This window comes from Coptis chinensis, chromosome 6, assembly GCF_015680905.1.
Source record: "Coptis chinensis isolate HL-2020 chromosome 6, ASM1568090v1, whole genome shotgun sequence".
Taxonomy (NCBI): Eukaryota; Viridiplantae; Streptophyta; class Magnoliopsida; order Ranunculales; family Ranunculaceae; genus Coptis; species Coptis chinensis.
The window spans coordinates 13047922-13073155 of record NC_141461.1 but is presented as its reverse complement, the minus strand read 5'-3'; the positions used below and the strand labels follow the sequence as shown (position 1 = coordinate 13073155).

The following is a 25234-nucleotide window of genomic DNA, read 5'->3' as shown; positions in this document are numbered from 1 at the left end:
AAGAAACTATTGATGGAATAAAAAAGCAAATGTATTCTCTTAATTTCATTTTCTAGCAAATATTGAGTATAGTTTTCCTAGCCTATATATTTTCAATCGCAGTAACAAGGATTAGTATTAGCTAGCTGTCTGCATGACATTGTACTTAACAATTATAATTTTAATCCCATTTTTTTCTTAGAAACTGATGAAACTTATTGACAATAAGGTCATTAATTGGAGCTCATTTTCTACAATATATAACAAGGTTAAGTAGGATAGCTCTGACTTCAAATCCCCAAGAGATTGTGAGGGACATAGATTCCAAGCTGCTCCAACTGATGTAGGAAATTTTGTGAAGGTTAGTTGTTGCTGTTAGAAGTAAAAGATTTCATATATGCTAGATGTTTTCGACAATGCAATAGAGGATGCAGTTGACTTCATAGCAGTATCGTTGTGTTCTATGAAGGACCCATATATAGCAATAGGTTTTTGCCATGTAATGAGTGGGATTTCCATACTTTTCATTTGTGATAGGAAGTTCGAGATGCCTGTCAATCATATATTTTCATTCAAATAAACATCTTCCCTTTAATATATTTCAGCAATTGAATAATTTTTTCTAAGTTATCCTTCACAACATAATGGTTGCATAATTGCATCATTGATTGGCACAACACCCTAGCCAACATAGACAATATAAGAACTGCATGTTCTTTAATATGAGTGAAGATATTACCAACAACGCTTGATTCTATGTCCTATCAACCAAGTGTTAAGGGCAGACTTAATGCACTTTAATTATGCTATTCTTAATTAAACATTAGTTTTCATTACGAAAACTAATTTGTATGAAGCTAAGTACCCTGGCTACAGTGTAGTTTGACATAAATTTTCTTGCTAAAGTGCTCCAAATTGTACAAGTGTATATATGCAGTAAATAGAACATAATCGATCATACACTTCAATCTTTAGAAACTTGAATCTTTAAGTTACAATCTATCGAAAACTACCTATTATTTTATCAAACATGCATGTCTATTGCGATACTAAAACTATTGCGAGAATTTGTTAGGTTCAATTCATCAATAATCCTTGCAAGATCAGACACCATCCTTGGAACTGTGAAACCTGTTGTTATCCCTCACAATTATTTCCCTTTCAAATCGACTTTAAATCACCTTAATAGCAAAGATGGCAATCTACACACCCCGAGGTTCTTCACCACCTTGATAACTAACTCTGCTCCACTCACAGCTCCAAGTTCTGTAAATCGTATGCCTTCTCTAATAATAATCTCCAAACTATTTTCACTCAAGGTACATGTATTTGATCTCCTTCTCAATTTCTGATCAAAACATGTATCTACAAGCATTCATAGAAACGTAAAAAATCAATATAGAATTAAAGGGAAATTGGAAACTATATGTAAATGCATTGAACTAACCTTAAAGAACAATTATCGAGAAATCAAAAACAGGATGCAAATACATTGAACTAATCTCAATGAATAATTAACGGAAAATCATAAACTGGATGCAACTGCATTAAACTAACCTAAAAAAATGATTAACGGGAAATCGGAAACTAGAGCTAATCTCAAAGAACAATTAACGGAAAATCGGAAACTAGATGCAAATGCTTAACCTCAAAGAATAATTTACAATAAATCATAAACTATATGCAAATGCATGGAACTAACCTCAAAGAATAATTAAAGAGAAGTGAGAAACTAGATGCAACTGCATTGAACTAATCTCAAATAATAATTAACAGGAAATTAAATCCGAAACTGAATGCAAATGCATTGAACTAACCTCAAAGAATAATTAACGGAAAATTGGACATTGGATGCAACTGCATTGAATTATAATAACTAACAGGAAATCGAAAATTGGGCGCAAATGCATGGAACTAACCTCAAAGAATAATTAACGAGAAAACAAAATTGGATGCAACAGCATGGAACTACCCTCAAAGAATAATTAACGGAAAATCAAAAACTGAATGCAAATGCACTAAACTAACCTCACAAAATAATTGACGGGAAAGAGGAAATTGGATGCAAATCCATTGAACTAACCTTAAAAATAACGGAAATCGGAAATTGGATGCAACTGCATTGAACTAACATCAAATAATAATTAATGAGAAATTGGAAACTGGATGCAAATGCATTGATCTAATTAACCTCAAAGAGTAATTAACGGGAAATCAGAAACTGGAAAAAGAATAATTAACGGGAAATCGAAAATTAAGCTCAAAGAACAATTAATTGGGAATAAAAAAACTGGGTACAAAGGCATTGAACAAAACTCAAAGAATAATTAACGGAAATCGAAACTTGATAATTTTTGATGATCCCATCCAAAGCCATGTATATATATATATATATATATATATATATATATATATATATATATATATATATATATATATATATATATATATATATAATGCCAGTTTGCAAGGACACTACAAAAGGATAAAGAGAAGTTGGTATTACACACCACCTCGAATAATTAATGAGAAATCGAAACTATATACAAATACATTAAACTAATGTCAAAGAATATATACTTAACGGGAAATTGAAAACTTGATCCAACTACAAGGAACTAACCTCAACTAATAACAAATGGAAAATCAGAAACTAGATGCATCGAACTGGCCTCAAAGAATTATTAATGGGAAATCGACAACTGGATGCAATTGTATTGAACAAACCTTAAAAGATAATTAATGAGAAATCGGAAACTAGATGCAATTGTATTGAACTAACCCCAAAGAATAATTAACGGGAGTAAAAAACGTGATGCAAATGAATAGAACTAACCTCAAAGAATAATCAAGAGAAAATTGAAAATTAATTGGATACAAATGCATTGAACTAAACTCAGATAATAATTAACGGAAATTCGAAAACTTGATGCAAATGCATTGACTAACCTCAAAGAATAATAAAGAGGAAATAGAAAAACGGGATGCAATGAATAGAACTAACATCAAAGAATAATCAACGGGAAATCGAAAACTTGATGCAAATGCATTGAGCTAATCTCAGAGAATAATTAACGGGAACTTGGATAATGGATGCAAAATGAATTGAACTAACCTCAAAGAATATTAACAGGAAATAGGAAATTGGGTACAAATGCATGAAACTAACCTAAAAAAATATTAAATGCAAATACATCGAACTAACTTTAAAGAATATTTAACAGGAAATTGGTGGATGCAAATACATCGAACTAACTTTAAATAATATTTAACAGGAAACTAGTGGATGCAAATACATTGAAATAACCTTAAAGAATAATTAATAAGAAATTTAATCAAAAAATAATTAATAGAAAATTGGAAATTATATGCAACTGCAAAAAACTAACCTCAAAGAATAGTTAACGGAAAATCGGAAACTGGATAATCTATGATGATCCCACATAGTGAATCATGTATATTTTTTTATGTCATGTTTGGAAGTTGGTATTACACACCACCTTGGATAATTTTCAAAAAATTGGAAATAACTGAATGGAAATACATTGAACTAACCTAAAAGAATAATTAACACGAAATCGGAAACGGATGCAAATGCATCAAACTACCATCAAAGAATTATTAACGGAAAATCGGAAACTGAATGCAAATGCATCATACTAACCTCAAAACATAGTTGTATGCTATGTAGTGAGAAAGTCTCGACAAATATAATTTTGCATTTAAAATAGTATTTATCATATATTTTTTTGTACAATTGGAATTGTCTTGCTATTCAAGTGGCTTCATTATGATCTTCGCCTCATTCGACATTCTCACAAAACTTTAATCAAATTTCTATTATTAAACAACAAAAAGAAGTCGAAGGGTTTTATCAGGGTGGGGTCCCCATTCTATTATTAAAAAAAAATCAATTATATGAAAACGGTCACCGTTTTGTGAAGGTTGCCGATTTATGTAATTTAAGTAAATAATTTAAAAATATAAATAATCCTGTTTTCACAAAATGTAAACTGAACATGTTCCGCCCATGAATTAGAGTATAAATTAGGGGGGGGGGAGGGGATTGGTTGTCAAAATATAATCAATTAAAAAGTGTCAACAGTTATTTCCAATTGAATTTGTGTCATGAAAGAAAATAAAAGAAAGATAGATTCTACTTTTAAATTTTAGGATTTGTCAGTGGTTTGTTCATAAAACAAATTAATTATGTTTGTTGAACAATTTTTTTCTTTTATTAATACTATATTATTATGCCTCAATGCCCTTTCTATTAATCATTACAGTATTCTATAGTTAAAACTTTTTGATACATAATAATTCAAAAAATATTAAAAAAAATCAAATCAATTTTATGAAAACGGCCCCGTTTGTTGAACGGGCTCAAAAACTAGTTTACCTAATAAGCTAGTATTAAATTGGCAATTTCAAGTTATCTATATTACTAAGAGATGTTTCAATTTGTCATCTGGTTAGGAGTTTAAATGAGTGCTGTGTTTAAGTGTTTTCGCTGAAATCGCGTCTGTAGTTGGTAGGTAGACGTGGTAATAAGTGTTGTGAAAAAACCGTCCAACTTACAAGAACACAATTGGCATTTTATTCAATCACACTCACTAGCTTGGTCATGCTATTGAGGTATTTACATTTTCACCATAAGAAAAAATGGTCCATCTATTTTGTATAAAATTTGAGAAAACGTAGTAATGGATGTTAAGATTGATTCAAATTTGGGACGGACTTATTTTAATAAAACAGGCCACAAGCCCAATATCCTATGGGCCAGAAACAAGTCCAGTACTTGAGGGTAGTTTTGTAACTCTACTAGTACACATTTCCAGACTTCTTCCTTCTTATCCTTCTGACTGGCTTGAGATAGAAAAAAAAAAAAAAAAAAAAAAAAGCATAAAAAATGTTTGGATTTATGAGAGGAGAATTATTAGTAACAAAGCTTTCAGTATTATCAAGATTCGTTTTTCTTCCATCGGCTATGGTAGCTGCAGTTATTTACTCTCCGCCTGATTACGACCCCAAACCCTTCGGATACATGATGGAGCTTGGCCAACGGATTTTTCCTCATTATTACGGTATAAAGAAGGAAACGACACCACCAAAAAGTGATTCACAGGTAACAATTTTTTCCAGATTTACAGCTGTCTCCTTTTTTTAGTTATATTTGGTGAATTAGGGAATCGTTTTACTCTCACTTTGCATTTATAGATTGGGCGAAATCAGGTTCCACTTTTAGAAAACGTCTCAGAAGTGGTCTAGCAAATGGAAATGACAAACCTTCTCTATTGGAAAACTTTCATATGCTTTGGTTTAGCCTGTAAGCTAAAAAGTTAGTTTGGAATATTAAGAGACAGTTTCTTGGTTTGCTGGTTAGGGAGATTAATAAATGGTTACATTAGTAATACCTTTGAGGAGAGTTTGTAGTATTATATCTTGAATTCGTTGCATCGTTTATTGTAACGAGAGTCAGAAAATAATCATCTAGTTATTGTTATGTGTCTAACTAGAATATTTTTTATACAGTAAGATGCTGCGGGCGCTTCTTCAAAATGGTCGGTGTTTAGCTGGGGGGCTGTGGTTTCGAAGTATTCTTCTTTCTTTTCTGTGTTTTTTGTTCAAAATGTAGGAATGCAGATTCCTGATGGAGTGTGTCTAGGATAGAGTTAAGTGTTGAATAACATGGTGAGTTCGTTCATCTTTACATGTCAAGAATTTCAATGAAATCACTTTTACTTGTTTACTGGTCATGTTCATTTAAGATGATTCCAGATTAAACCTTATGTTCAAGCTTCGGTTCCCCTTATATTGTCCTGTTTTTCTCAAAACAGTTGTAATAAGAAAACCTGTAGTTTTACCCAATTTTTGGCCTGCCTGTCACACTCACCTTTGCAGCACAGCCCATGGTAGAGATCTACCATAAGATGGTCTTTTTCATTGAATTTGATCGGATATTAGTGCTGTGAAGTCACTGAAGTTGATACATGTTTCTGTTTTTATATTCATATGAGCAACCTTGATTTGTTTACTGATGCACTACCGTAGCCCTTAAGTGCGTTGATTAGCAGCGATTAGGGTATTCTATCTGTGGACTCTAGTGGTGGCCCCTTACTTTGCCAAAATGATGGGGGCCCAAAGCACCTACTTGTGTGGCTTTGCCTCAGGGCCGGCACTAATATACTCATGCGTGTTTCTAGACGGAACAGCTCATGATAAAGGTTGTTTGGTACTTAAGTTCAACTATGGATTAAGACTTAATTATATGCCACAACAACGTGATGCAAGCACCAGAGACTGTCGGATATGTTGTTCTCAATAGCTTAATGTGTTTCACTTCAGAGTTCAGATAAAAGCAGATACGTAAGGACATAAGTATTATGTAACATGCGTTTGAGTGAGGATTAGAGTTCATTATTAGGAAACTAATGGTCTTGGTTCTGAGAAATTATGTGGCAGAAGAAGTGGATTCGTTATTATATCGATTACAAAGGGTTGTAGGCCTCCTCATATTGATTGAGAATTATTGAAGCTCCCTGTATTGTTAAGTCAATATGTTTTAGTTTAATGAGACCTGACAATTACATGTTTTGAGGATGCAAAGATGTTATACATTTTCCCTAGCTAAATTACCCGCGCTCAAAACCCATAAAGATGATTGATATACAATATGCTGTTGATATAAAGATTTCAGAAACATTGGAAATATGCCAAACGCCTCACAAGTTCACAACTCGGTGAAAATTTACACTTCAAATATTCACCATCTGCCCGACCATTTTTTTTCTTTGTTGTCACCTTGTTCTTATCAGTATAATTCTTTTCCGTTCAATAACTTGGAAACCACTCTAGAAGACGGCTTCTAGACTCAATCCCCCAAGAACAATCTGAATAATGAGTGCCTCGTCATTTAGACTGGGTATGTTCGTTAATAATCACCATTTTGAGAGGCCAATTGTAACTTACAAGCGAACTGCAAAAAGCTTCAAGTTGTTTTTACATACTGACCATGCTAGTCAGAGTTCCTATTTCTTCCGGACATCTATTCATTTCTTCATCCTACTTGTTTGCATCCGGTGGATTTTACCGTTTTGCTACATTGCTACTTGTTCAGTATATACTGAATACTCAATGGTAATTTCCCAGTTCCCACTATATTAAGCAACTATGCAAATTTCTTGAGACCATCCTTATTATCATATCAACAAATGCATGATAAAAGAAAACCCAGAAGCCATCTTTCCACAGAAAACATCATATACTGTATTTATAATGACGAGCACTTACAGACTTACAGTTCCAAAACATCCTAATATCTTAGGCTCTATATATGTAATAATTTAAAGAAGCATATATATAGGTATATAGGATTATAGATTGAAGATCTTAAGTATCAAGAGGTCCAAATTCTCCAGAGCATCAGATGAGGGGAGGATCTAGCATCATTTGAGAACCAGTCCTGTTGAAAGCAACTGAAGTGGACGTATCATGAACTGTATTCACATCATAGGTTGAGAACCCCAAAACACTACCACAGTCCATCTCAAAAGATATTGGGTTTTGCCATAGATTTTGCTGAACTTTATCCAAACCGTAGAAGTTGGCATCACCTGGTTGAAAATGGAAAAAGGCAGTGTCTGTCTTGAACTGTTTCTGAACAGTGGATTCCTTCAAAATGGTATCTTGATTTGAAAGGAGGGTTTTGAACATTATTGATGATGATAGGTCGGTGCTGTTTACTGTAGTTGGTGAAAAGGAGGATTGGTAATTGGTGGGAAGAGTGTGGGCTGGAAAGCCAGAGGGGTTTAGAAGAGTTTTGAGATCTGTTTCTTCCTTAATGAGACTAGAGTTTTGTAGAGGAAATGTTGGTGTTTGTATTTCTGATACTAATTTTGGAGAAGATTCAAGTACTGGAGGCAACAAAGCTAGAGGGGAAGTTATAAATTCTTTGAAGTAGCTGGGAGCTTGGAATAGTGGGGATCTGTTTTCTCCCCCAGTTTTGTGTAGGATTCTGCAAAGAACCCATTCCTCCTGCATGGAATATAGTTTAATGTCAGTGTAAACTGTAAAGCTTGAAAATCAATAACAAACAAAATCAAAGAATGTAACAGTGCATTTCTTTTGTACTTGGATGAGCATTAGTTCAGCCATTTACTTTGACAGGGGCGTGGGAGCTATCTTCACATTTTGTCTTCAAATTACTACGCAATATGACATGCACTGGAGATATTGTGATCTACTAATCCACTCTTACTGAAAAAAAACACTAATTCACATGCTACTAGAGGGGGAGAATCAGAGGACAGTATTTACCTTGCACGTGTGGCTAGAGGATGAGAAGTCACCCTCAAGGCGATATTCATGCATAACCCACTTGGTCTTCACACCACGAGGAGCTCTTCCTTTGTAGAAAACTAGTGTTTTTTTCATTCCAAGGATAGTTCCACTTGAAGCATTATAGACCTCTTTGTCTTTTCCGGTTGCCTTCCAGTACCCAGCTTGAGTTGCTCTGTTGGTTCTCAACCCAGTTGGATACTTTCTATCCCTTTGGCTAAAGAAGTACCATTCTCTCTCCCCCATTTTAGCTATGTCTAAGAATACAGTAAAAGTAGTTTAATTACATCAAGAGAAAGACATAAAGTTAAAACTTTAAAGTAAGTGCAGTATGTGAAGAATGATTGTATTAAGAGGAAAGTTTTGATTAAAGCATACATACCAAAAATAGATAAAGAAGATAGAAGCTATAAAGATGATAAGACCTTTCTTTGATAGCCCACAACAATACAGGAGTACAGGACACAAGTGTAACGAAGTCCATGTTGACAACAAGACAACTCCTATGGCTTATACATATTCTTTCAAGAAAAAGTGAGATTAATCAATTACTGTAAGTTTCAAACTCAATCAAATGAAGGTGTTAAAAACATAAATGTCAAAACGATTCCACAACTTTGGTACATTTGAAAACAAAAACCAATGATCACTACTTAGGAAGACAATGTAGGCCATTTTAAGTGTGCAACAGTGCTCTTAGAGCTATTTGATTTGAACAAAACCCATAACTCAAAACTGAAGAAAAATGGAACTATGGCCTTATTTTTGGATGTTGAAATGAATGAAATAAAACATACCTGGTAACTCCCAAGGCTCACATCTATTAAGATCAATCTCTGCAATCTCTATACCGCAAAAGCTTCCATTAAAAACTTTTGAAGCTAAGTAAAAGGTAATGAGCTCTTCATCAGTTGGATGAAATCTAAACCCTGGAGGCAATCCTTGTTCATTTGTGTCTTCTGCATGCACTTCACATAGAATATCTTCCACACCCCACATCATAAACACACAAAAGAATGGAGAGAAGCTGAAAAACTATGAATGGGCTGTGTGGAGGAACTGTCTGCTTATGCTTAAAGGTGAAAAGATAGTTAAGTTTATATAGTAAGCAGCACTGAAACCGAAGATTTGAGTTTATTGAAGACAATAAGGGCCTACAAGTGCTCCTGAGAAGGGCCTAAGCGTATGTATGTAGTATATACAAGGGATAGGGTAAGAAAGAGAGGAGTTAATGCTAAGAAGGTAGTTGCAGACATTATGCGTGCGTGTGTGAGCATGTTGTAAAGATATTTAGTGTCAGGGTTTCACAGAGTAACACCAGAGGTGATGTCATCATCTGTAATTCGCCACCCAAGCATTAAATTGGAGTCCTGTAGATGAAAATCAGTGGAACTCGCAAATTTTGCACTGCTGCATTGTTGCATAAATAATGAAATGACAATAATGTTTGTACACAGTACACGTTGTATGCATATACGTCTTCAAGTGCTTCCTTATACTTCCTTATGTGCAAGGCAGTGCCGCAATGGGCGAAATGCAAAATATATTTATATATGCATGCCAAACTGTTGGTTTGTCCGGACATTGTAGAGTTCCCGGGAACGGAGCCAGGAATCAAAGTTTGAGGGGTGTAAGGGACATTTCCTCAGTCACATGGACGACTCCATTAACATAATGTGACCTCTAGACATACGAACATCCACAGCACTTTTGCACGCTTAGCAACACTCGCACGCTCAACACTCGCGCACTCAGCGGCATTCGCCTAATTAGCAGATCAGTGACTCGTCATGACATCATCATCTGTTACTGTCATCATTATCAGTTTATCTCTAAACTCTATTTCCGCTGTAATACATGCACTAATACAGTTCTATACTATCATTACATTTTATGTCAACTCAAATAGACTTACAATTGCTATTTATGCGCCTCTCATAAGCACATGTCATCCATCTTGATTATACATCTATACTCATTAGTACACGTGTCGCACTCGATATTTATTCTCAATGACTATAAAAACCATCTTTAAAAACTATATATGGTTTGATTCCAGACTCACTAATACAATACTGGATACGTAGATATTTTCTTATTTAGGACTTATTTAGGAAGAGCAGTCATTAATACTACTCAAAACCATCCAAACCTGATTATCTACATATAAGAGCTAAGAATTAACTCTTAATCTTTAGTGTAAATTTAGACATTTAGAGAAAGCAATAGTAGATTCTATTGAATTTCACATATTCTTGGACTGATCGTAGTAGTTTTTCCAAAACCTTCGGAGGCCCCATTGTCCCCGTCCTTGTCCTAGGGCCAAATTGTGTATTGGTAGATGAACCTTGCTGGCTTGAGATTGAGATTATATTATGTGATGGTATGATTAGAATTTTCAAATGTCATTGAATAGCGTTTTGGGTCTAAGTAAGTGAATTTGTTCATCTAATCCGAGGGCTAGAGTTTGGTATATGATATATATACAATACGAACACTCCTTAACGATTAGGGTTAGATGTGGTAGAACCCCTATAAGGAATAGCGCACTGAATCCCAGTCCCAGAAGTTTGAGCTTTCGTAAATTTCTAATAAATTGATGAATGGTGAGCATTAATTATTATGTATACCTCCCAATGGCAGGGCCATAAGAACCACTTATACGCACCAGTGGTAAGCGTAATAAATGAAGGGAAAAATGACAATTTGAAGGACGACCTGCAACTGTCCCTCTATCTGGGCTCAAATCTTTCTTTTCTAATGGGACTCCCAAGGCGGAGGGAGATATACAGTTGATGAAGCAAAGGAGATTCTCATTTAATTTTGTTATCTTTCTCACTCACTGTGGAATGAAGAGCTTCATAAATGCTTGGATTTGGAATGGATATTATCAAATATCAATCATAGACCTCTATTTCTCTCTGCAAAATTGCCGTACGTCCGCAATTAATTCAAAACGAAATGACTGAACAGTGTCTTTTAGATTCACCATTATTTTGATCTTTTTGTACCTTCAAAAGCTTTGTCAAAGCAAATGTAATCGTTCGGAATATAAATGATAAAATTGACTTTAAGATAACAGAATTTCTAGTTTATCTTGTGCACCTACGATTCTGCGAAGTTGCTATTAGTCCTAGAAGGTAAATAAATATTAACGAGAAAACACGTCATGAAATATTTGTCTTAGAGGATGTTACAATTTGAAGAAAGGGTGTTACATCCATCGGATCAAAACCTAAAAATAGAGTTTGTGATTTTGCATTGGCCAAAAGTTTGCCTGTACAACTTGTTGGCGCTTGTTCCCTACCATTTTTGAATGGTCTTTTTTAGATATTCAAAATCATAGTACAAAATGCTTTATATTTCTCGATTTATCGTGATATATATCGGAAATTTAGCTAACTGACAGCGAAATGTAGGCTCTCTGGCAGAAGAAACTCATCTTACTAAGTATTTATCGTGAATTTATCATTAATATCTCGATATTATCCGAAACATATTCTAAAAAAGATTATACCCGCTCACATATGTTATTTAGTTTGTATTTTTAGAATATTTCTAGGTGGTGGTAGTATACTTTTCAAATTTGAAAAAAAAATTTGGAGAATCTGGTCTCAAATTTCGACTAATTCTAGGTGGTCACAAATAACGACCACAAATGCAATTGTAGACCCTACTATGTGTGATATTGGTATTGGCGCACGCCAATACTATTGTCGCGCGATATTACCACTGTCGCCCCCAAGTTGAAAAAAAAACTTATGCGACATTCTCATTGTCGCACCAAATTGAAAAAGTAAAAAAAAAAAAAACTTGCGTGATATTAGTAGTGACGTTAATTGGACGCATGGTGCTGGTCAAAGTCAAAAAAAAATTAGGGAGACATTTGCAATGGCGCGCGACATTTACAATGTCACTCCGCATCCGCATCCAAATTGCCAAATTTACGAACAAAAATGCGAACGAACACGTGATGCGACCGAATTTGAGACCACCTAGAGTTGGAATTTAAAAAATTCCAAAATATTTATTCAAATTTAAAGATTTAGACAAGTTATACTACCACCTATAGATGCTCTTAATATCAATCCAGCAAATAGCCCATAACACTGAAAATGCCAGCAGCGGGGATTTATATCAAGTAATTCATCTATCCTTATTATCCATCTCCACATGTCTTTTACTGAGGTCAAAATCATCAAATATATTTTCACCAAACTCTCCACTCTCCACTAGGGGTGGGAATTTGGCCCTAACGACCCTAATCCGGCCCTAACCGACCCGACCCTAAGCCCTATAAAGCCCTTACAGAGTTTAGGGCAGGGCCGACCCGACCCTAAGGCCTTCTAGGACAGGGCTAGAGTTAAGGTTCTGAAACATAGCCCCGACCCTAATTCAGCTCTAACCAAGCACTAGTTATAATTTCACATTTTCACTATAAATACACGTACTATAATTGTCCAACTCTTTGTTAAATATTTTAAATTAAAATAACATTGTCTTTTGTAATTTATCACTTACACCCAAAGGTACTTTTAATAACTTGTCTTATATAACAAAAGCTTGTCAACTTATCTAGCAGCCATGAAGAACAATGAGCACTAGCCTAATAAAAAATTAAGACTTTATTCTTTTGATCATCAAATCAAAGTCTATAACTTATTATCCTCAATTTATTTTCCCACTTACTTTTTATAAATTATATTTTTATTCATATTCAAGCCAAGTCTAGAACTAAAGGCTTCCGTCTACACTATTAAAGCGAAATACATAGCAGAAATTTGTAACACAGAAACAAAAAAAACAACCTTTGTCTGAAAAATGGTATTTGTAAAACGAAAAAAATATATAGGCTCGGCCCTAAAACCCAACCCTAAAGCTTTTAAAAAGGGCTTAGGGTAGGGTCAGGACTTGAGATTTAGACTTGTGACCCGGCCCGATCCGATCATATACTGACTTTAAGGCCGGGCCGACCCGACCTTAATATCTAAAGAGCTTTTAAATGTTTAGGACCGGGCTAGCCCGACCCGGCCCATTGCCCAACCCTACTCTCCACTCTATCTATATATTTTCACCGAGAAATGTGAACTCTCATATAAATTGGTATAAAATTAATTATTTCCACCATTTATCCATTTTCTGGTGTGAATCTACCAATCTTTTTTTTTTCGCTAACCTGTGTGAATCTACCAATCCAATTTATGGAGTTTCTTCAAGGTGTTGAACCTTGTCATTTGGGTTGGCGCTTGTCAATAATCTCTTTTCCGTATATAAATATTCAAGATGAAGAAGCAACTTCAAGACAATTAACGAACTTACGCAAGTAGATGCACCAGTACAAGCACTAGAGTAGCACACACTTGATGACTTGAGCTGATGTTGTTGCTCGATATGGGTCTTGGCATGACTTTTCATTGTGATGAATTTATTTTTTATTCTAAACACGTGAGTTTCCATTCTAATATTCCATTTGCAAATCACCGTCTGAAATTCATTATTTATACTAACTCATCTTATCGTTGAATATTTTTGATAAATTACAATATTTTAGACCATTTATCAGGAAACCAATTTTACCAAACCTGAACTTGCCAGTATGCATAGGCGGTATATAAGCAAAAAATATCAGATTTAGAGAAATCCGATAAATTGCTCCGGCACGATATTTTGATCTGTGTTCAAAATAAAAAGTAAAAAAAATAATTAAACTAAAAAAAGAGCAGACAAATCATCAATCATTTTTCCCATTTTTACAATTTCTGGGTTTGGGGCTTTGGGCACAGTCACTGCGCACGTGCATGGCCTCCTGCACAGGTATGTTGTAGTGAATCTAAAAAATGGTGAGCAAGAACCGACTTAAGTGCTAGGGTGGGACCTTTGAATCGACAGAACATATCAGATAACACGTGCACACAGAACGCCATGCTCATTCTATCGAAAAAAAGAAGAACGCCATGCTCATAGAGAGTAGACTCATAGGTGCTTACATGGCCTCTAGTGGGCTAGTCTAGGGGGTGTGACGTTGAGCCTACACAGGGTTGTTGTCGTTTACTAAGGTGCCTATTTGCTGTACAGCCACCGTCCTAGGACATTGATCTGCTCCACTTCTTTGCTCAATTAATTCTTCAACGGCTATCAACTAACTTCTTCTCTTTGACAGAACTGGAGAATTGTTCTCAAGCAGCTCCCTTATTTCAAACCATGCAAGTGCTGATGCACATGTCTTTATAAGAAAATAACATAAGCAAAACTGTCTTAAAAAGTGTGACCAAGACTCACAAATTACATAATAAAAAAAATATGCAAAATATAATACTGTTGCAAGATTGTAGATCAGGGTCAAGATTGTAAAAGATTTTGTGTTGCCATTTTAGCCAATAGAGTGATAGACCTTGGGCATAGAGCCATAGACTGGTCCAAATAATCTTTTACCAAAATAAATAATAACAATACTAATAAAAAAAAATCTTGTAGCGAAATTATTATAAAATAAATTACAGCAACTAATAATTTCTTTTAAATCAATACAAATTCTCATAACACAATACCTTTTTTTGTAAAAACGGAGTTTTTTTTTTTTTTTTTTTAACTCTCCAAAAATATATAGCTTTTTGACTTAAACCTCTATTTTTTAAATCATTTGACTTAGCCCCCAGAGTATAGGCTAATATCTCATATAATGTCAAAATTGTCCTTTTTTAACCAAGAAATTAAATCATACCACAAATAAAAAGTGATGAAATCTCAAAATAGTTTCATTACTATCCATACTAATCCTAAATCGACTCAAAAGGGATAAGTATTTGTCAAATATCACTAATTGGTGCAACCTTTTTTTTTTTTTTTTTTTTTTTTTTTTTTTATGAGAACATACCCAAAATTTTTATTTTTGATTATTATATCTCTGTGGTGAACATAAAACATGGATTTATAAGGTTCGTTTTTGTTTATTGCATGTATGGGTTAGCTTTTACATTTAATTGTGTCTTGTTTTTGAGATTCGATCACCAAATTTTGGAAATTGATTCCATGGTTGGTGAAGACGCAGAAAAGTAATATTGGAATATCAAACTAGACTGTGAGTCTAAGTCAAATGATCTAAAAAATGGGGAGATAGAAGTTAAGTCAAAACACTACATACTTTTAGGGATTATATGAAAAATAACCCAAAAATAGAGTAAGTGAAAATTACGTTAAATGCATGTTGGTTTCTAAAATGTATTACATTTCTCATTAAATAAACACCAAACTTTCAAAATGTGTCAAATTAATCAAATAACATGCTTATGTGGAATGTTAAAAAAAATAGGGTTTATTCGTGAAAACCCCCCACTTTATGATATGCTTTTGTGTTTACCTCTCATATTTTGAATCATCACAAAAGTCCCCCCACTCCGTCCTGGCCCCATTCAGAAATCATCCATATTTACTCTATTGCCTAAAGTACCCCTTTGCCAAGCCCAACTAACTAAACTAAACAACGCGACCGGGTGTATAGGATCACCCTCGCCCGTTATCTTCTTTCTCAACCATCAACCAAAGAAACCCTAAGCACTAACCCACCGACCGCCACCACCAATCGGCCCAAAAATCATTCGAAATTGGTTAGGGTGAAAAACCCAATAACTTTAATTAATTAAAAACTCTAATTCACCGCCCGTTAAACCACTCTAGTGATGTTAATTCTTCTTTTCGCCAGTTTTTCATGTCATCAGCGATCAACATGGAAACAAGGTTACTAACACTCAAACCATCAAATGTAGTTTAACCACCGATGGGGACGGTGAGGTTTTTATCCCTATTATTAGGTTTTAGTGATCCAATAGCCGAAAGCTAGCGGCCGATCTCAACTAGAGCGGCTCAATTCTTAGCCAAGCATGCGTCCCGCTATCGACGTGTCCCAGCTCATCCCATGGTTTTCAAAACACATCACGTTGACCCGGTCCAAGTTTTTTATTATGGAAGCCACAGGGAGACTTGCTCTTGTTGGTGAGGAAGAAGTCCACAAAGAAAGTAGATTGCTCCGGTCAACGGGGGAGCGACTTCGGTTGGTGGTGCGGGCTTCTTTTATGAGCCTTGAGCTACCACCTCCTCGATGGACACCGAGGTCCGACATCTCTTGAGTGCTTTGGGGAACTACCAATCGAGATCCAATCCATCAAATCGTAAGTTAGTCCAATCTTAATTGTGGAGTCGATGAAGCTCTCTCTTACGTGATGAAGCTTTGGTAGCCATTGGATTCATACTTAGAATTATAATAATTGGGAAATTACTTCCGGGGATCATTACTATGAATCGATTCGATGCCTATGAATCGATTACCAACAACTATCGAATTTCGGACAATGATATAAGTGGTGAAACCGATCTTGAAGAACCTCTGGTTGTGGATGTAGATACTACTAATGGCGAGAAGAGGATACTAAAGCGGCGATACCAATTAGTGTTTTCCATCGAATTCAATACCCAAAACCATAAAGGGTTAATTGGGAAACCCAAAACCAAAGAAGACCCAAAAATTCAGGATCGGGGAGCAATCGGGAGCAACCATGTCAAACATCAACAAGTCGTTCGGTTTGATTTGAGAAACTCAAGTTTGGTGACATACATTTGTGTTTACCCCCAAGGGTATTTTAGGCAATAGAGCAAATATGGATGATTTCTGAACGGAGCCAGGACAGAGTGGGGGGACTTTTGTGATGATTTAAAATATGGGGTCATAAAATGGGGGGTTTTCACGAATAAACCCAAAAAAATATCCCATACCTTTTAAAATTGATGTATAAATTAGTGTTAAATTATGAGATAGATTAGTTAGAGAATGTACTAACAAGTGGCCCAAAATCAAATTAAGACAATAATTTAACTTAACCACATAGGCGTCATCTAGGTTGTTAAGATTGAACTTAATCCAAGGCCCAATAATCATTTTCTTCATCATCTATCCAACTACCAACCCACCACCACTTACATCATCCACAACTCAAAAAAAAAAAAAAAAAAACAAACAAACAAAAGCCCAATTACCAATCTCAACACCAATTGATTTTCAAGAATCATTAGCAAGTATCTTACTTCTCTCACAAATGGTGTTAAGTTTCTTGTTTATTATTTTTGGGGTTTGATTTCAATCCAAGCTAGATTTGACCAATTAGAAATAGATATGTTAGAAACTGAAAAAATTGAAAAAAAAAAACGATGTAAAGTGTGTGGTGGTTGGATAGAATGATGAAGATGAATAATATTTTGATTTATATATTTCGGTTGGAATTTCATAATTTTGAAATTTTGGTATAGTCCACCTTACATGATTTTGGTGAAAACATATTAGAAATTTAATATTTTTTGAATAAAAAAAAAAAGTTTATTGAAGAAAACAGTGGATGTATGTTTTTTATCCAATATTTCGTTTTATGATGTATTCATCTGTCTTTGCTTTTAAAGCATTTTCAACTCGAGATCTATCATTTCTCAAGTGAGTTTGTTCCCGGCAACAATCAACGCTTGACATAATAGAATAGGGCTGATCACACACATGGCCCGGCCAAGAAAAAAGACTTGAAGTCATTGTGATTGGTGGTGAGGAGAGAGAGGAGAGAGAAGAGAGAGAATTTAACTCATTACTTTAATACAATACACCAATCAAAATTGACTTCGGAAGTTTTTTCTGTGCTAGGCCATGTGGGTTAGTTCTATCCAATAGAATATAGAATCGTTAATTTTCACCTTCAAATTCTAGGACTTGCAAAACAGGGATTAATTTCTCAGTGAATCTTTCTTCTAACATTTGTTGATATTTGGAAAAATACGAATAACAATGTGTTTGTTAAGGACTCAATTTTTCTTCAATATCTTAAATCTTGTGATATATAATGATTTGGATACATTTCATGATACACAAACACAAATGAAAATAAGTTGCATCTCTTTCTTACATGATTGCATTGGAAAAGAATGACTTTAGATTTGAAATACTCTAAAATTATTTTTAATTAATACAAAATCACTTTTAGAAAGGAAAAAAAAATATACAATTTAAGCAAAATTTAAGGCTATTTTAATTTCATTAAATTTGCAACCAAGTTTTTCCAGGTTTTGTGAAGACCAACTTTACAGAAATAAGAAAAGCACCCAAAAAATGCCACACTCCAAAAATGCCATACTCGTGTATTTTCCAGGTATAAGGTGTCCCCTTTGACCCTAAATTCATGAGGCCTCTCTACACATCCCAGTTCTCTCTGATTGGCTGTGCAGCCTGCTGGGGACACGCCCTTTGCCCCCACGTGCGATATGGACCTCTCATCTGCGAAAGGCTCCCCCCCCTCTCTCTCTCTCTCTCTCTCTCTCTCTCTCTCTCTCTTTCTCGTCGGACTTTAAGCCCGTCATATAGGCAACTTTTCTTACCCCAAGTTTGATTCAGACCTCTTATCCGCGGGCTCGTCCCCCCCCCCCCACTGCTGTCTCAAGTTTGATTTGGAAACCTTTCATTACATGTGATATTCCCTTCTCAAAAGTGTTGTTACGTTGTATTATATATTCAAGAGAAGAGAGAGAATTTAACTCATTACTTTAATACAATACACCAATCAAAATTGACTTCGGAAGTTTTTTCTGTGCTAGGCCATGTGGGTTAGTTCTATCCAATAGAATATAGAATCGTTAATTTTCACCTTCAGCTTCTAGGACTTGCAAAACAGGGATTAATTTCGCGAATCTTTCTTCTAACATTTGTTGATATTTGGAAAAATACGAATAACAATGTGTTTGTTAAGGACTCAATTTTTCTTCAATATCTTAAATCTTGTGATATATAATGATTTGGATACATTTCATGATACACAAACACAAATGAAAATAAGTTGCATCTCTTTCTTACATGATTGCATTGGAAAAGAATGACTTTAGATTTGAAATACTCTAAAATTATTTTTAATTAATACAAAATCACTTTTAGAAAGGAAAAAAAATATACAATTTAAGCAAAATTTAAGGCTATTTTAATTTCATTAAATTTGCAACCAAGTTTTTCCAGGTTTTGTGAAGACCAACTTTACAGAAATAAGAAAAGCACCCAAAAAATGCCACACTCCAAAAATGCCATACTCGTGTATTTTCCAGGTATAAGGTGTCCCCTTTGACCCTAAATTCATGAGGCCTCTCTACACATCCCAATTCTCTCTGATTGGCTGTGCAGCCTGCTGGGGACACACGCCCTTTGCCCCCACGTGCGATATGGACCTCTCATCTGCGAAAAGGCCCCCCTCTCCTCTCTCTCTCTCTTTCTCGTCGGACTTTAAGCCCGTCATATAGGCAACTTTTCTTACCCCAAGTTTGATTCAGACCTCTTATCCGCGAAGGGCTCGTCCCATCTTTGTCTCAAGTTTGATTTGGAAACCTTTCATTACATGTGATATTCCCTTCTCAAAAGTGTTGTTACGTTGTATTATATATTTACAAAACAGCTCCAGTCTCTTACTCTGGATCTATATTACACATTCAAGTGTAAAATTTCTTCAACATTCTCACATTCCACGCCATCTCTATTAATTCCCCCCCCCCCCCCACTGTTTGTAGCTTGTAGGTTCCAACTCCTCCTATGTCCACCACTATGTAGGGCCCCTCCCAATTTGGACCCAGCTTTCCGTCGTTCTCCCTCTTGGTACTAGGGGTCACTCGGCGGAGCACGGAATCTCCTATTTGGAATTGTCGCGGCTTGATTCTCTTGTTATACTGTCTATGCAGGCGTCTGTGATACTCCTCCAACTTGATACGGGCGGAGTCCCTTCTTTCTTCTGCCAAATTCAAATCCCTTGCCAGTATGCCCCAGTTCAAACTTTCCTCCACAGCCTTTGTTCGTGTTGTAAATGCCACCATCTTCGACGGGATCATGGCCTCAACACCGTAAACTAGGGAGAAAGGAGTCTCTTTGGTGGTCGTCCGAGGCGTGGTTCGGTAAGCCCAAAGGACATGATTCAATTCATCGGCCCACGCCCCTTTCTTATCTTCCAACTTCCTCTTGAAGTTGTTCATTATGGTTTTATTAGAAGATTCAGCCTGACTGTTGCCCTCGGGATTGTATGGGGCTGAGAACCCCTGTTTCACCTTGTACGCTTGTAAGAAATCTTGCACCTTTGATCTTGTGAATTGATTTCCATTGTCTGTGATGATGGCATATGACATTCCAAATCTACATATGATATTTTCCCATAAGAACTTAATCACATGAGCCCTCACCTGCTGCAAGGGCACATCCTCTATCCACTTGGTGAAATAATCAGTGACTGCTAGCATAAATCTCCTCTTTCCGCTGGCCATGGGAAGCGGACCTACTATATCCATCGCCCACATGGCGAACGACCATGGACTAGATACATTATGCAGTGGTTCAACGGGTGCAAAGATCAGTTGAGAGAATCTCTGACACTTTCCATATTTCTTAGCAAACTCCACCGCGTCTCTTTTCATATGGGGCCAAAAGCAACCCTGAGTTAACAATCGGTGTGCTGTGGTTATTCCCGCTAAATGGCTCCCACAATCTCCCCCATGCAGTTCTGCTAGCACCTCTAGTGCCAACCTCGGTCCGAGACATTTCAACAACGGCCCATTGAAGTTCTTTCGATATAACTCCCCTAGCAAAATGTATCTCTGAGAAGTCTGTTCCAACCTTCTTTTCTCTTTCTTATCAGCCACCTCTTTCCTGGACAAAAAACACTTGAAAGGATCCATCCAACCCCCTTCTTCTTCCTTGGTATGGCATACCTCTGCCGCCTCCTCAGTGCTAAGTTTCTCCAACCTCCCTACTTTTATCGTTCTTTCCTCAGATCCAGGTATTGACGCGGTTATGTAGGCCAGGGCGTCAACATGTCTATTCTCACCGCGACCCAAGTGTATGAATTTGATCTTCGTAAACTTCGCGGACCTTTTGTGTTACACCTCCAAATACCTCGCCATTCACGGGCACCACGCAGCGAACCCTCCATTTGCTTGACACACTACTAAGTTCAAGTCTGAATACACCATCAACTCATTTACCCCCAAATCCTCGGCCATTCTCAAACCCGCTATCACCGCCTCATACTCCGATTCATTATTAGATGCTGCGAATCCCAGTTTCATGGTTTGTTCTATTATATATGTTGTTCCCAGGCGTAACCAATACGACCCCTATTCAGCTGCATACATTCGTTGATGATCCATCTGCGAACACTCTCCACCCATTTCTCTTATCCCATGGGTCTAGAAGGTCCTGCTCCATATCTCTTTTAGGCTCCATGACTATCTCTTCCCCCCAAGTGGGATCCTCTGCTGGGAATTCTGCCAGAAATTCTGCCACAGCCTGTGCCTTCTCTACGGTCCTGATATGATATTATATCTCATAGGAACTCAGCATCACTACCCATTTTAGCATTCTTCCAGACTTTTCTGCCTTTAGCGCTTGCTTTAGGGGCATATTTGTTACCACCACCACCGAGTGTACTTCAAAGTAGGGTTTCAACTTTAGTGCCGAGAATATCAACGCCAAAGCGTATTTCTCAACTCTACTATATCGGACATCGGCATCCAATAAGGTTTTGCTCTGGAAGTACACCGATTTTTCTATCTTGTCGACAACTCGGACGAGGATTGAGCTAACCGCATACTCCGTGACTCCCAGATATAAGTACAACTTCTCCCCCTGTTCCGGCCGTGATAACAAAGGAACCTTGCCCAAATAACTCTTCAACTCCTGAAACGCATTCTCGCATTTTGACGTCCATAATAAATCTGGTGTACTTCTTAGCAATCGATACAGCAGCCTACACTTGTCTGACGACTTCAAAATAAATATGTTTAAGGCTGCGACCCTTCTCACTAGTCACTGTACTTCTTTAACGTTCTATGAAGAAGGTATTTCCACCAAGGATCTTATTTGTTCGGGGTTAGCCTTTATCCCCCGGTGAGTAACAATGTAACCGAGAAACTTCCTTGTGGTCACTTGATAAGAGCCCAAAATTGTAGTTTTAACCCATTAACAATCATACTTTTAGACCAATTATGACGAGTAATAAATAAGAGTTAATGCTGATTACGTGTTTTTATGTATTTCAAGCATTGAAGTCAATTATGTGCAGAAATGTGCCACTTTGGCGAGATAAAGGAGCAAGGGTTGGTTGCTATGAAGTTCTGTGATTAAAGGCTAAGATTCAAAGCCTTTGTAAAGCCCGGTCAAAAGCTGAAAAGTCAATGCGGGCAGAAACAGTGCACAAGTCAGCAGAACTTCTGAAGACCATATCTTTAAATTCATGCCTCGGAATTGGGTCTACCTTATGTCAAAACGACCGGCTCGGAAAGAACTTTCCAATGGTCTAAGCTTTGACCAAATTAGAGGAGCAAAGTGGACAAAAAGTTTGCTGAAGTCAAAGCCAGCTGAAACGGGCTCTGTGGACTGAAGAAATTGGGCTTTGGGCTCGATTTTCCAGCCCAAAACATGACTCCTCAGCCCATGCACGAAATGTGGATCTGGTCTCCTCATTTACAAAAGACAAGACTTAACTCTTAAGTCATAATTAGTTAGGTTAGAAGGTAGCCATTAGATGATAGTTTTTTTAGATCTAGATCTAGTTTTTACATTCAATTAGTTAGTTTAGAATCATATTTAGTTTTTAGAATAAAGTATTAGTTCTTCATTTCAATTTAGATTATTGATTCAATTCTTAGTTATATTTAGTTGTTTTAAATTCAATTTAAATTCATTTTGAATCATTGTCTTATTGTTCATTAGATTAATAAGTAGTTGTTATTCATTCAATTATGTCTTGTTCTTATTGTTCTATTAGATTTATAAAGTTAATTTCTTATTCAAATCATTACTCTCACCATTGTTCTTTGTGTTTGTTCAATTGAATTTGTTTAAGTCTTGAGAGTTAAGAGTGGAACGAATCCATACTCTGTATATATTGCATAATGAATTGAGAGTGTAAGGAAATATAATTGAGAACATAAAAATGGTAATATTATGTATTAGTGTTGTTAACATTAATATTAGTGTTTTTACTATTTTTATGGTTATCAAATGGAGTCGCTGCCATCTTAATCTCATTCAAGATAAGAATTCAATTGCTTGAATCCAAGGGGCAATCCCCCATTCTCTACCCACCCACCCTTTTAATTTTTCATTCTTATTTCTTGAATTTTTGGCACTATTCACTATTTTAGGCATAGGGGCTACGGATTCACAGAGGAAAACACTGCAGTAAAGGTATTTGTAAATTTCAAAAATTCTAAAAATTTACAGGTGTAATCCTTAAGGTGTTATTGATTTACTATAATTTTGTCAAAATTTTCCTAATTGTTTTACCTTGTGAACAAATACAATTTTTACAATGCTGTATTTCAGTTTTCAAACCGTAAGTTCTTAAAAAATAGATGAGTTGGGTTACTTAGGAAGTTCCAAAAATTCTAAACTTTTTATAGGAGTATCTATCCTAAGTCAGGCGTTTTTAGTAAAAATTTGACGAGTTTTTTATTTGTTTTGACCACCTAACTAGTGGATTATTTTTAGTGTGTTTCTATAATTTTGCAAACACTTAATTTCTGGAACACCAGCCTATAAGGAGGGTTTGTAGAACTCCAATTGCTCTAAAATTTTTACAAAAACACGTAGGATCTGTCAGGAGTCTCCAGTAAAATTTTGGAGATTTTTGGCTTTATTTTGATTTGTTAACCATTCGGTTGTTTGTATTGTGTCCAAAAACTATTTCACAAATTCTGAAGGGCAGTAGAAAGACTTTTATAGCTCCGATTGATCTGAAATTTTACAGGCTACTTGATAGACGTCTTAGAAAACTACTGTAAAAATTTCAAATTTTTTAGAGGCGCGAACCATGCCCCATACAAGGCCAAACCAGAGTGCGATCCGCGCCCAAAACACTGGAATTCCAAATTCCACCTGAGCGCGACCTGCACCCTTCACAAGCAAATTCTGAGCGCCCCCCGCGCTCACGTGCCTGGAAATTGAGTTTGACTTGAGCGTGACCCGCGCCCACCCAAGGCTAATTTCGAGCGCGACCCACGCCTAAGTGCCTGTTCCTCAAGCAAGATCGAGGCGGGCGCTACCTACCCACCTAAAAGTAAAAGTGAGCGACCAGCGTGTACTAGCCCACTTTTTCACGCCCTCACTAGTTCAAGCTTTCATTTCTTCAAGTTATTCAGTGTTTCTAACTTGTTAATTACATGAAACTCGCATATACAAGACAACATTCAAACGCGTAGCAAGGAGGCATTTATGTACTCCTTCTTTCACTCCTCGTTTCTTCTGTTAGAGGAGTTTAATTCTAGTATAATCAGGCTTGTTTTTCGTAGACATAAATACCACACGCCTATCTAGAATTTAACACAGTACATCTGCATTAATGGATAAAGAACAAGAGACTCCTCTCTCTGATTTTTATAAAGTCCTAAACGATGGCCCTAAGTTGTGCATCGTTCTTGCAGATCTAGTGGGGGATTTTCGAATCCCCCCTAATATATTTAACTTGTTACCGGTTTTTCATGGTTTAGACCACGAGAAGCCTTACCAGCACATGCGTAGGATAGACCAAGTTATCACTACATTCCATCATCCTAGCGTAAATCCGAATCAAGTTAAACTTAGGGTGTTTTCTTTCACCCTGGCCGATAAGGCGGCGTCTTGGTTAACTGCCCAAATGCCAAACTCTGTGGACTCATGGGCTCAATTTGTTCAATTGTTCATGGAATAGTTTTACCTACCACTGAAGACAGATGAAATGCTTCAAAAGATTCATTTCTTCCACCAAAATCCTTATGAATCCTTTTCAGAGGCCTGAAATTGTTTCAATGATCTTCTCATTGAATGCCCACATCATAATCTTGTGAAGGACACGCTTGTTCGTGCCTTCTTCAAGGGGCTTTTACATCA

The 25234-nt window shown here is 36.2% G+C and overlaps 1 protein-coding gene and 1 long non-coding RNA gene across 2 annotated transcripts; one reads left to right on the top strand and one right to left on the bottom strand.

The window, feature by feature from the left end:
* Positions 1-4805: 4805 nt before the first annotated feature.
* On the top strand, positions 4806-5728 carry LOC147491547 (uncharacterized). The gene is made up of 2 exons (XR_015199138.1): positions 4806-5104; positions 5512-5728. It is a non-coding gene; the product is annotated as an uncharacterized LOC147491547 (long non-coding RNA).
* A 1493-nt stretch (positions 5729-7221) lies between these two features.
* Positions 7222-9458, bottom strand: LOC147491546 (NAC domain-containing protein 79-like). Its single transcript, XM_086566623.1, has 3 exons — positions 9114-9458; positions 8296-8573; positions 7222-8013 (listed from the first exon to the last, which is right to left on the bottom strand). Exons 1-3 carry the CDS (start codon positions 9316-9318, stop codon positions 7402-7404), a joined length of 1095 nt encoding a protein of 364 aa, XP_086422749.1. The 5' UTR covers positions 9319-9458; the 3' UTR covers positions 7222-7401.
* Positions 9459-25234: the final 15776 nt, after the last annotated feature.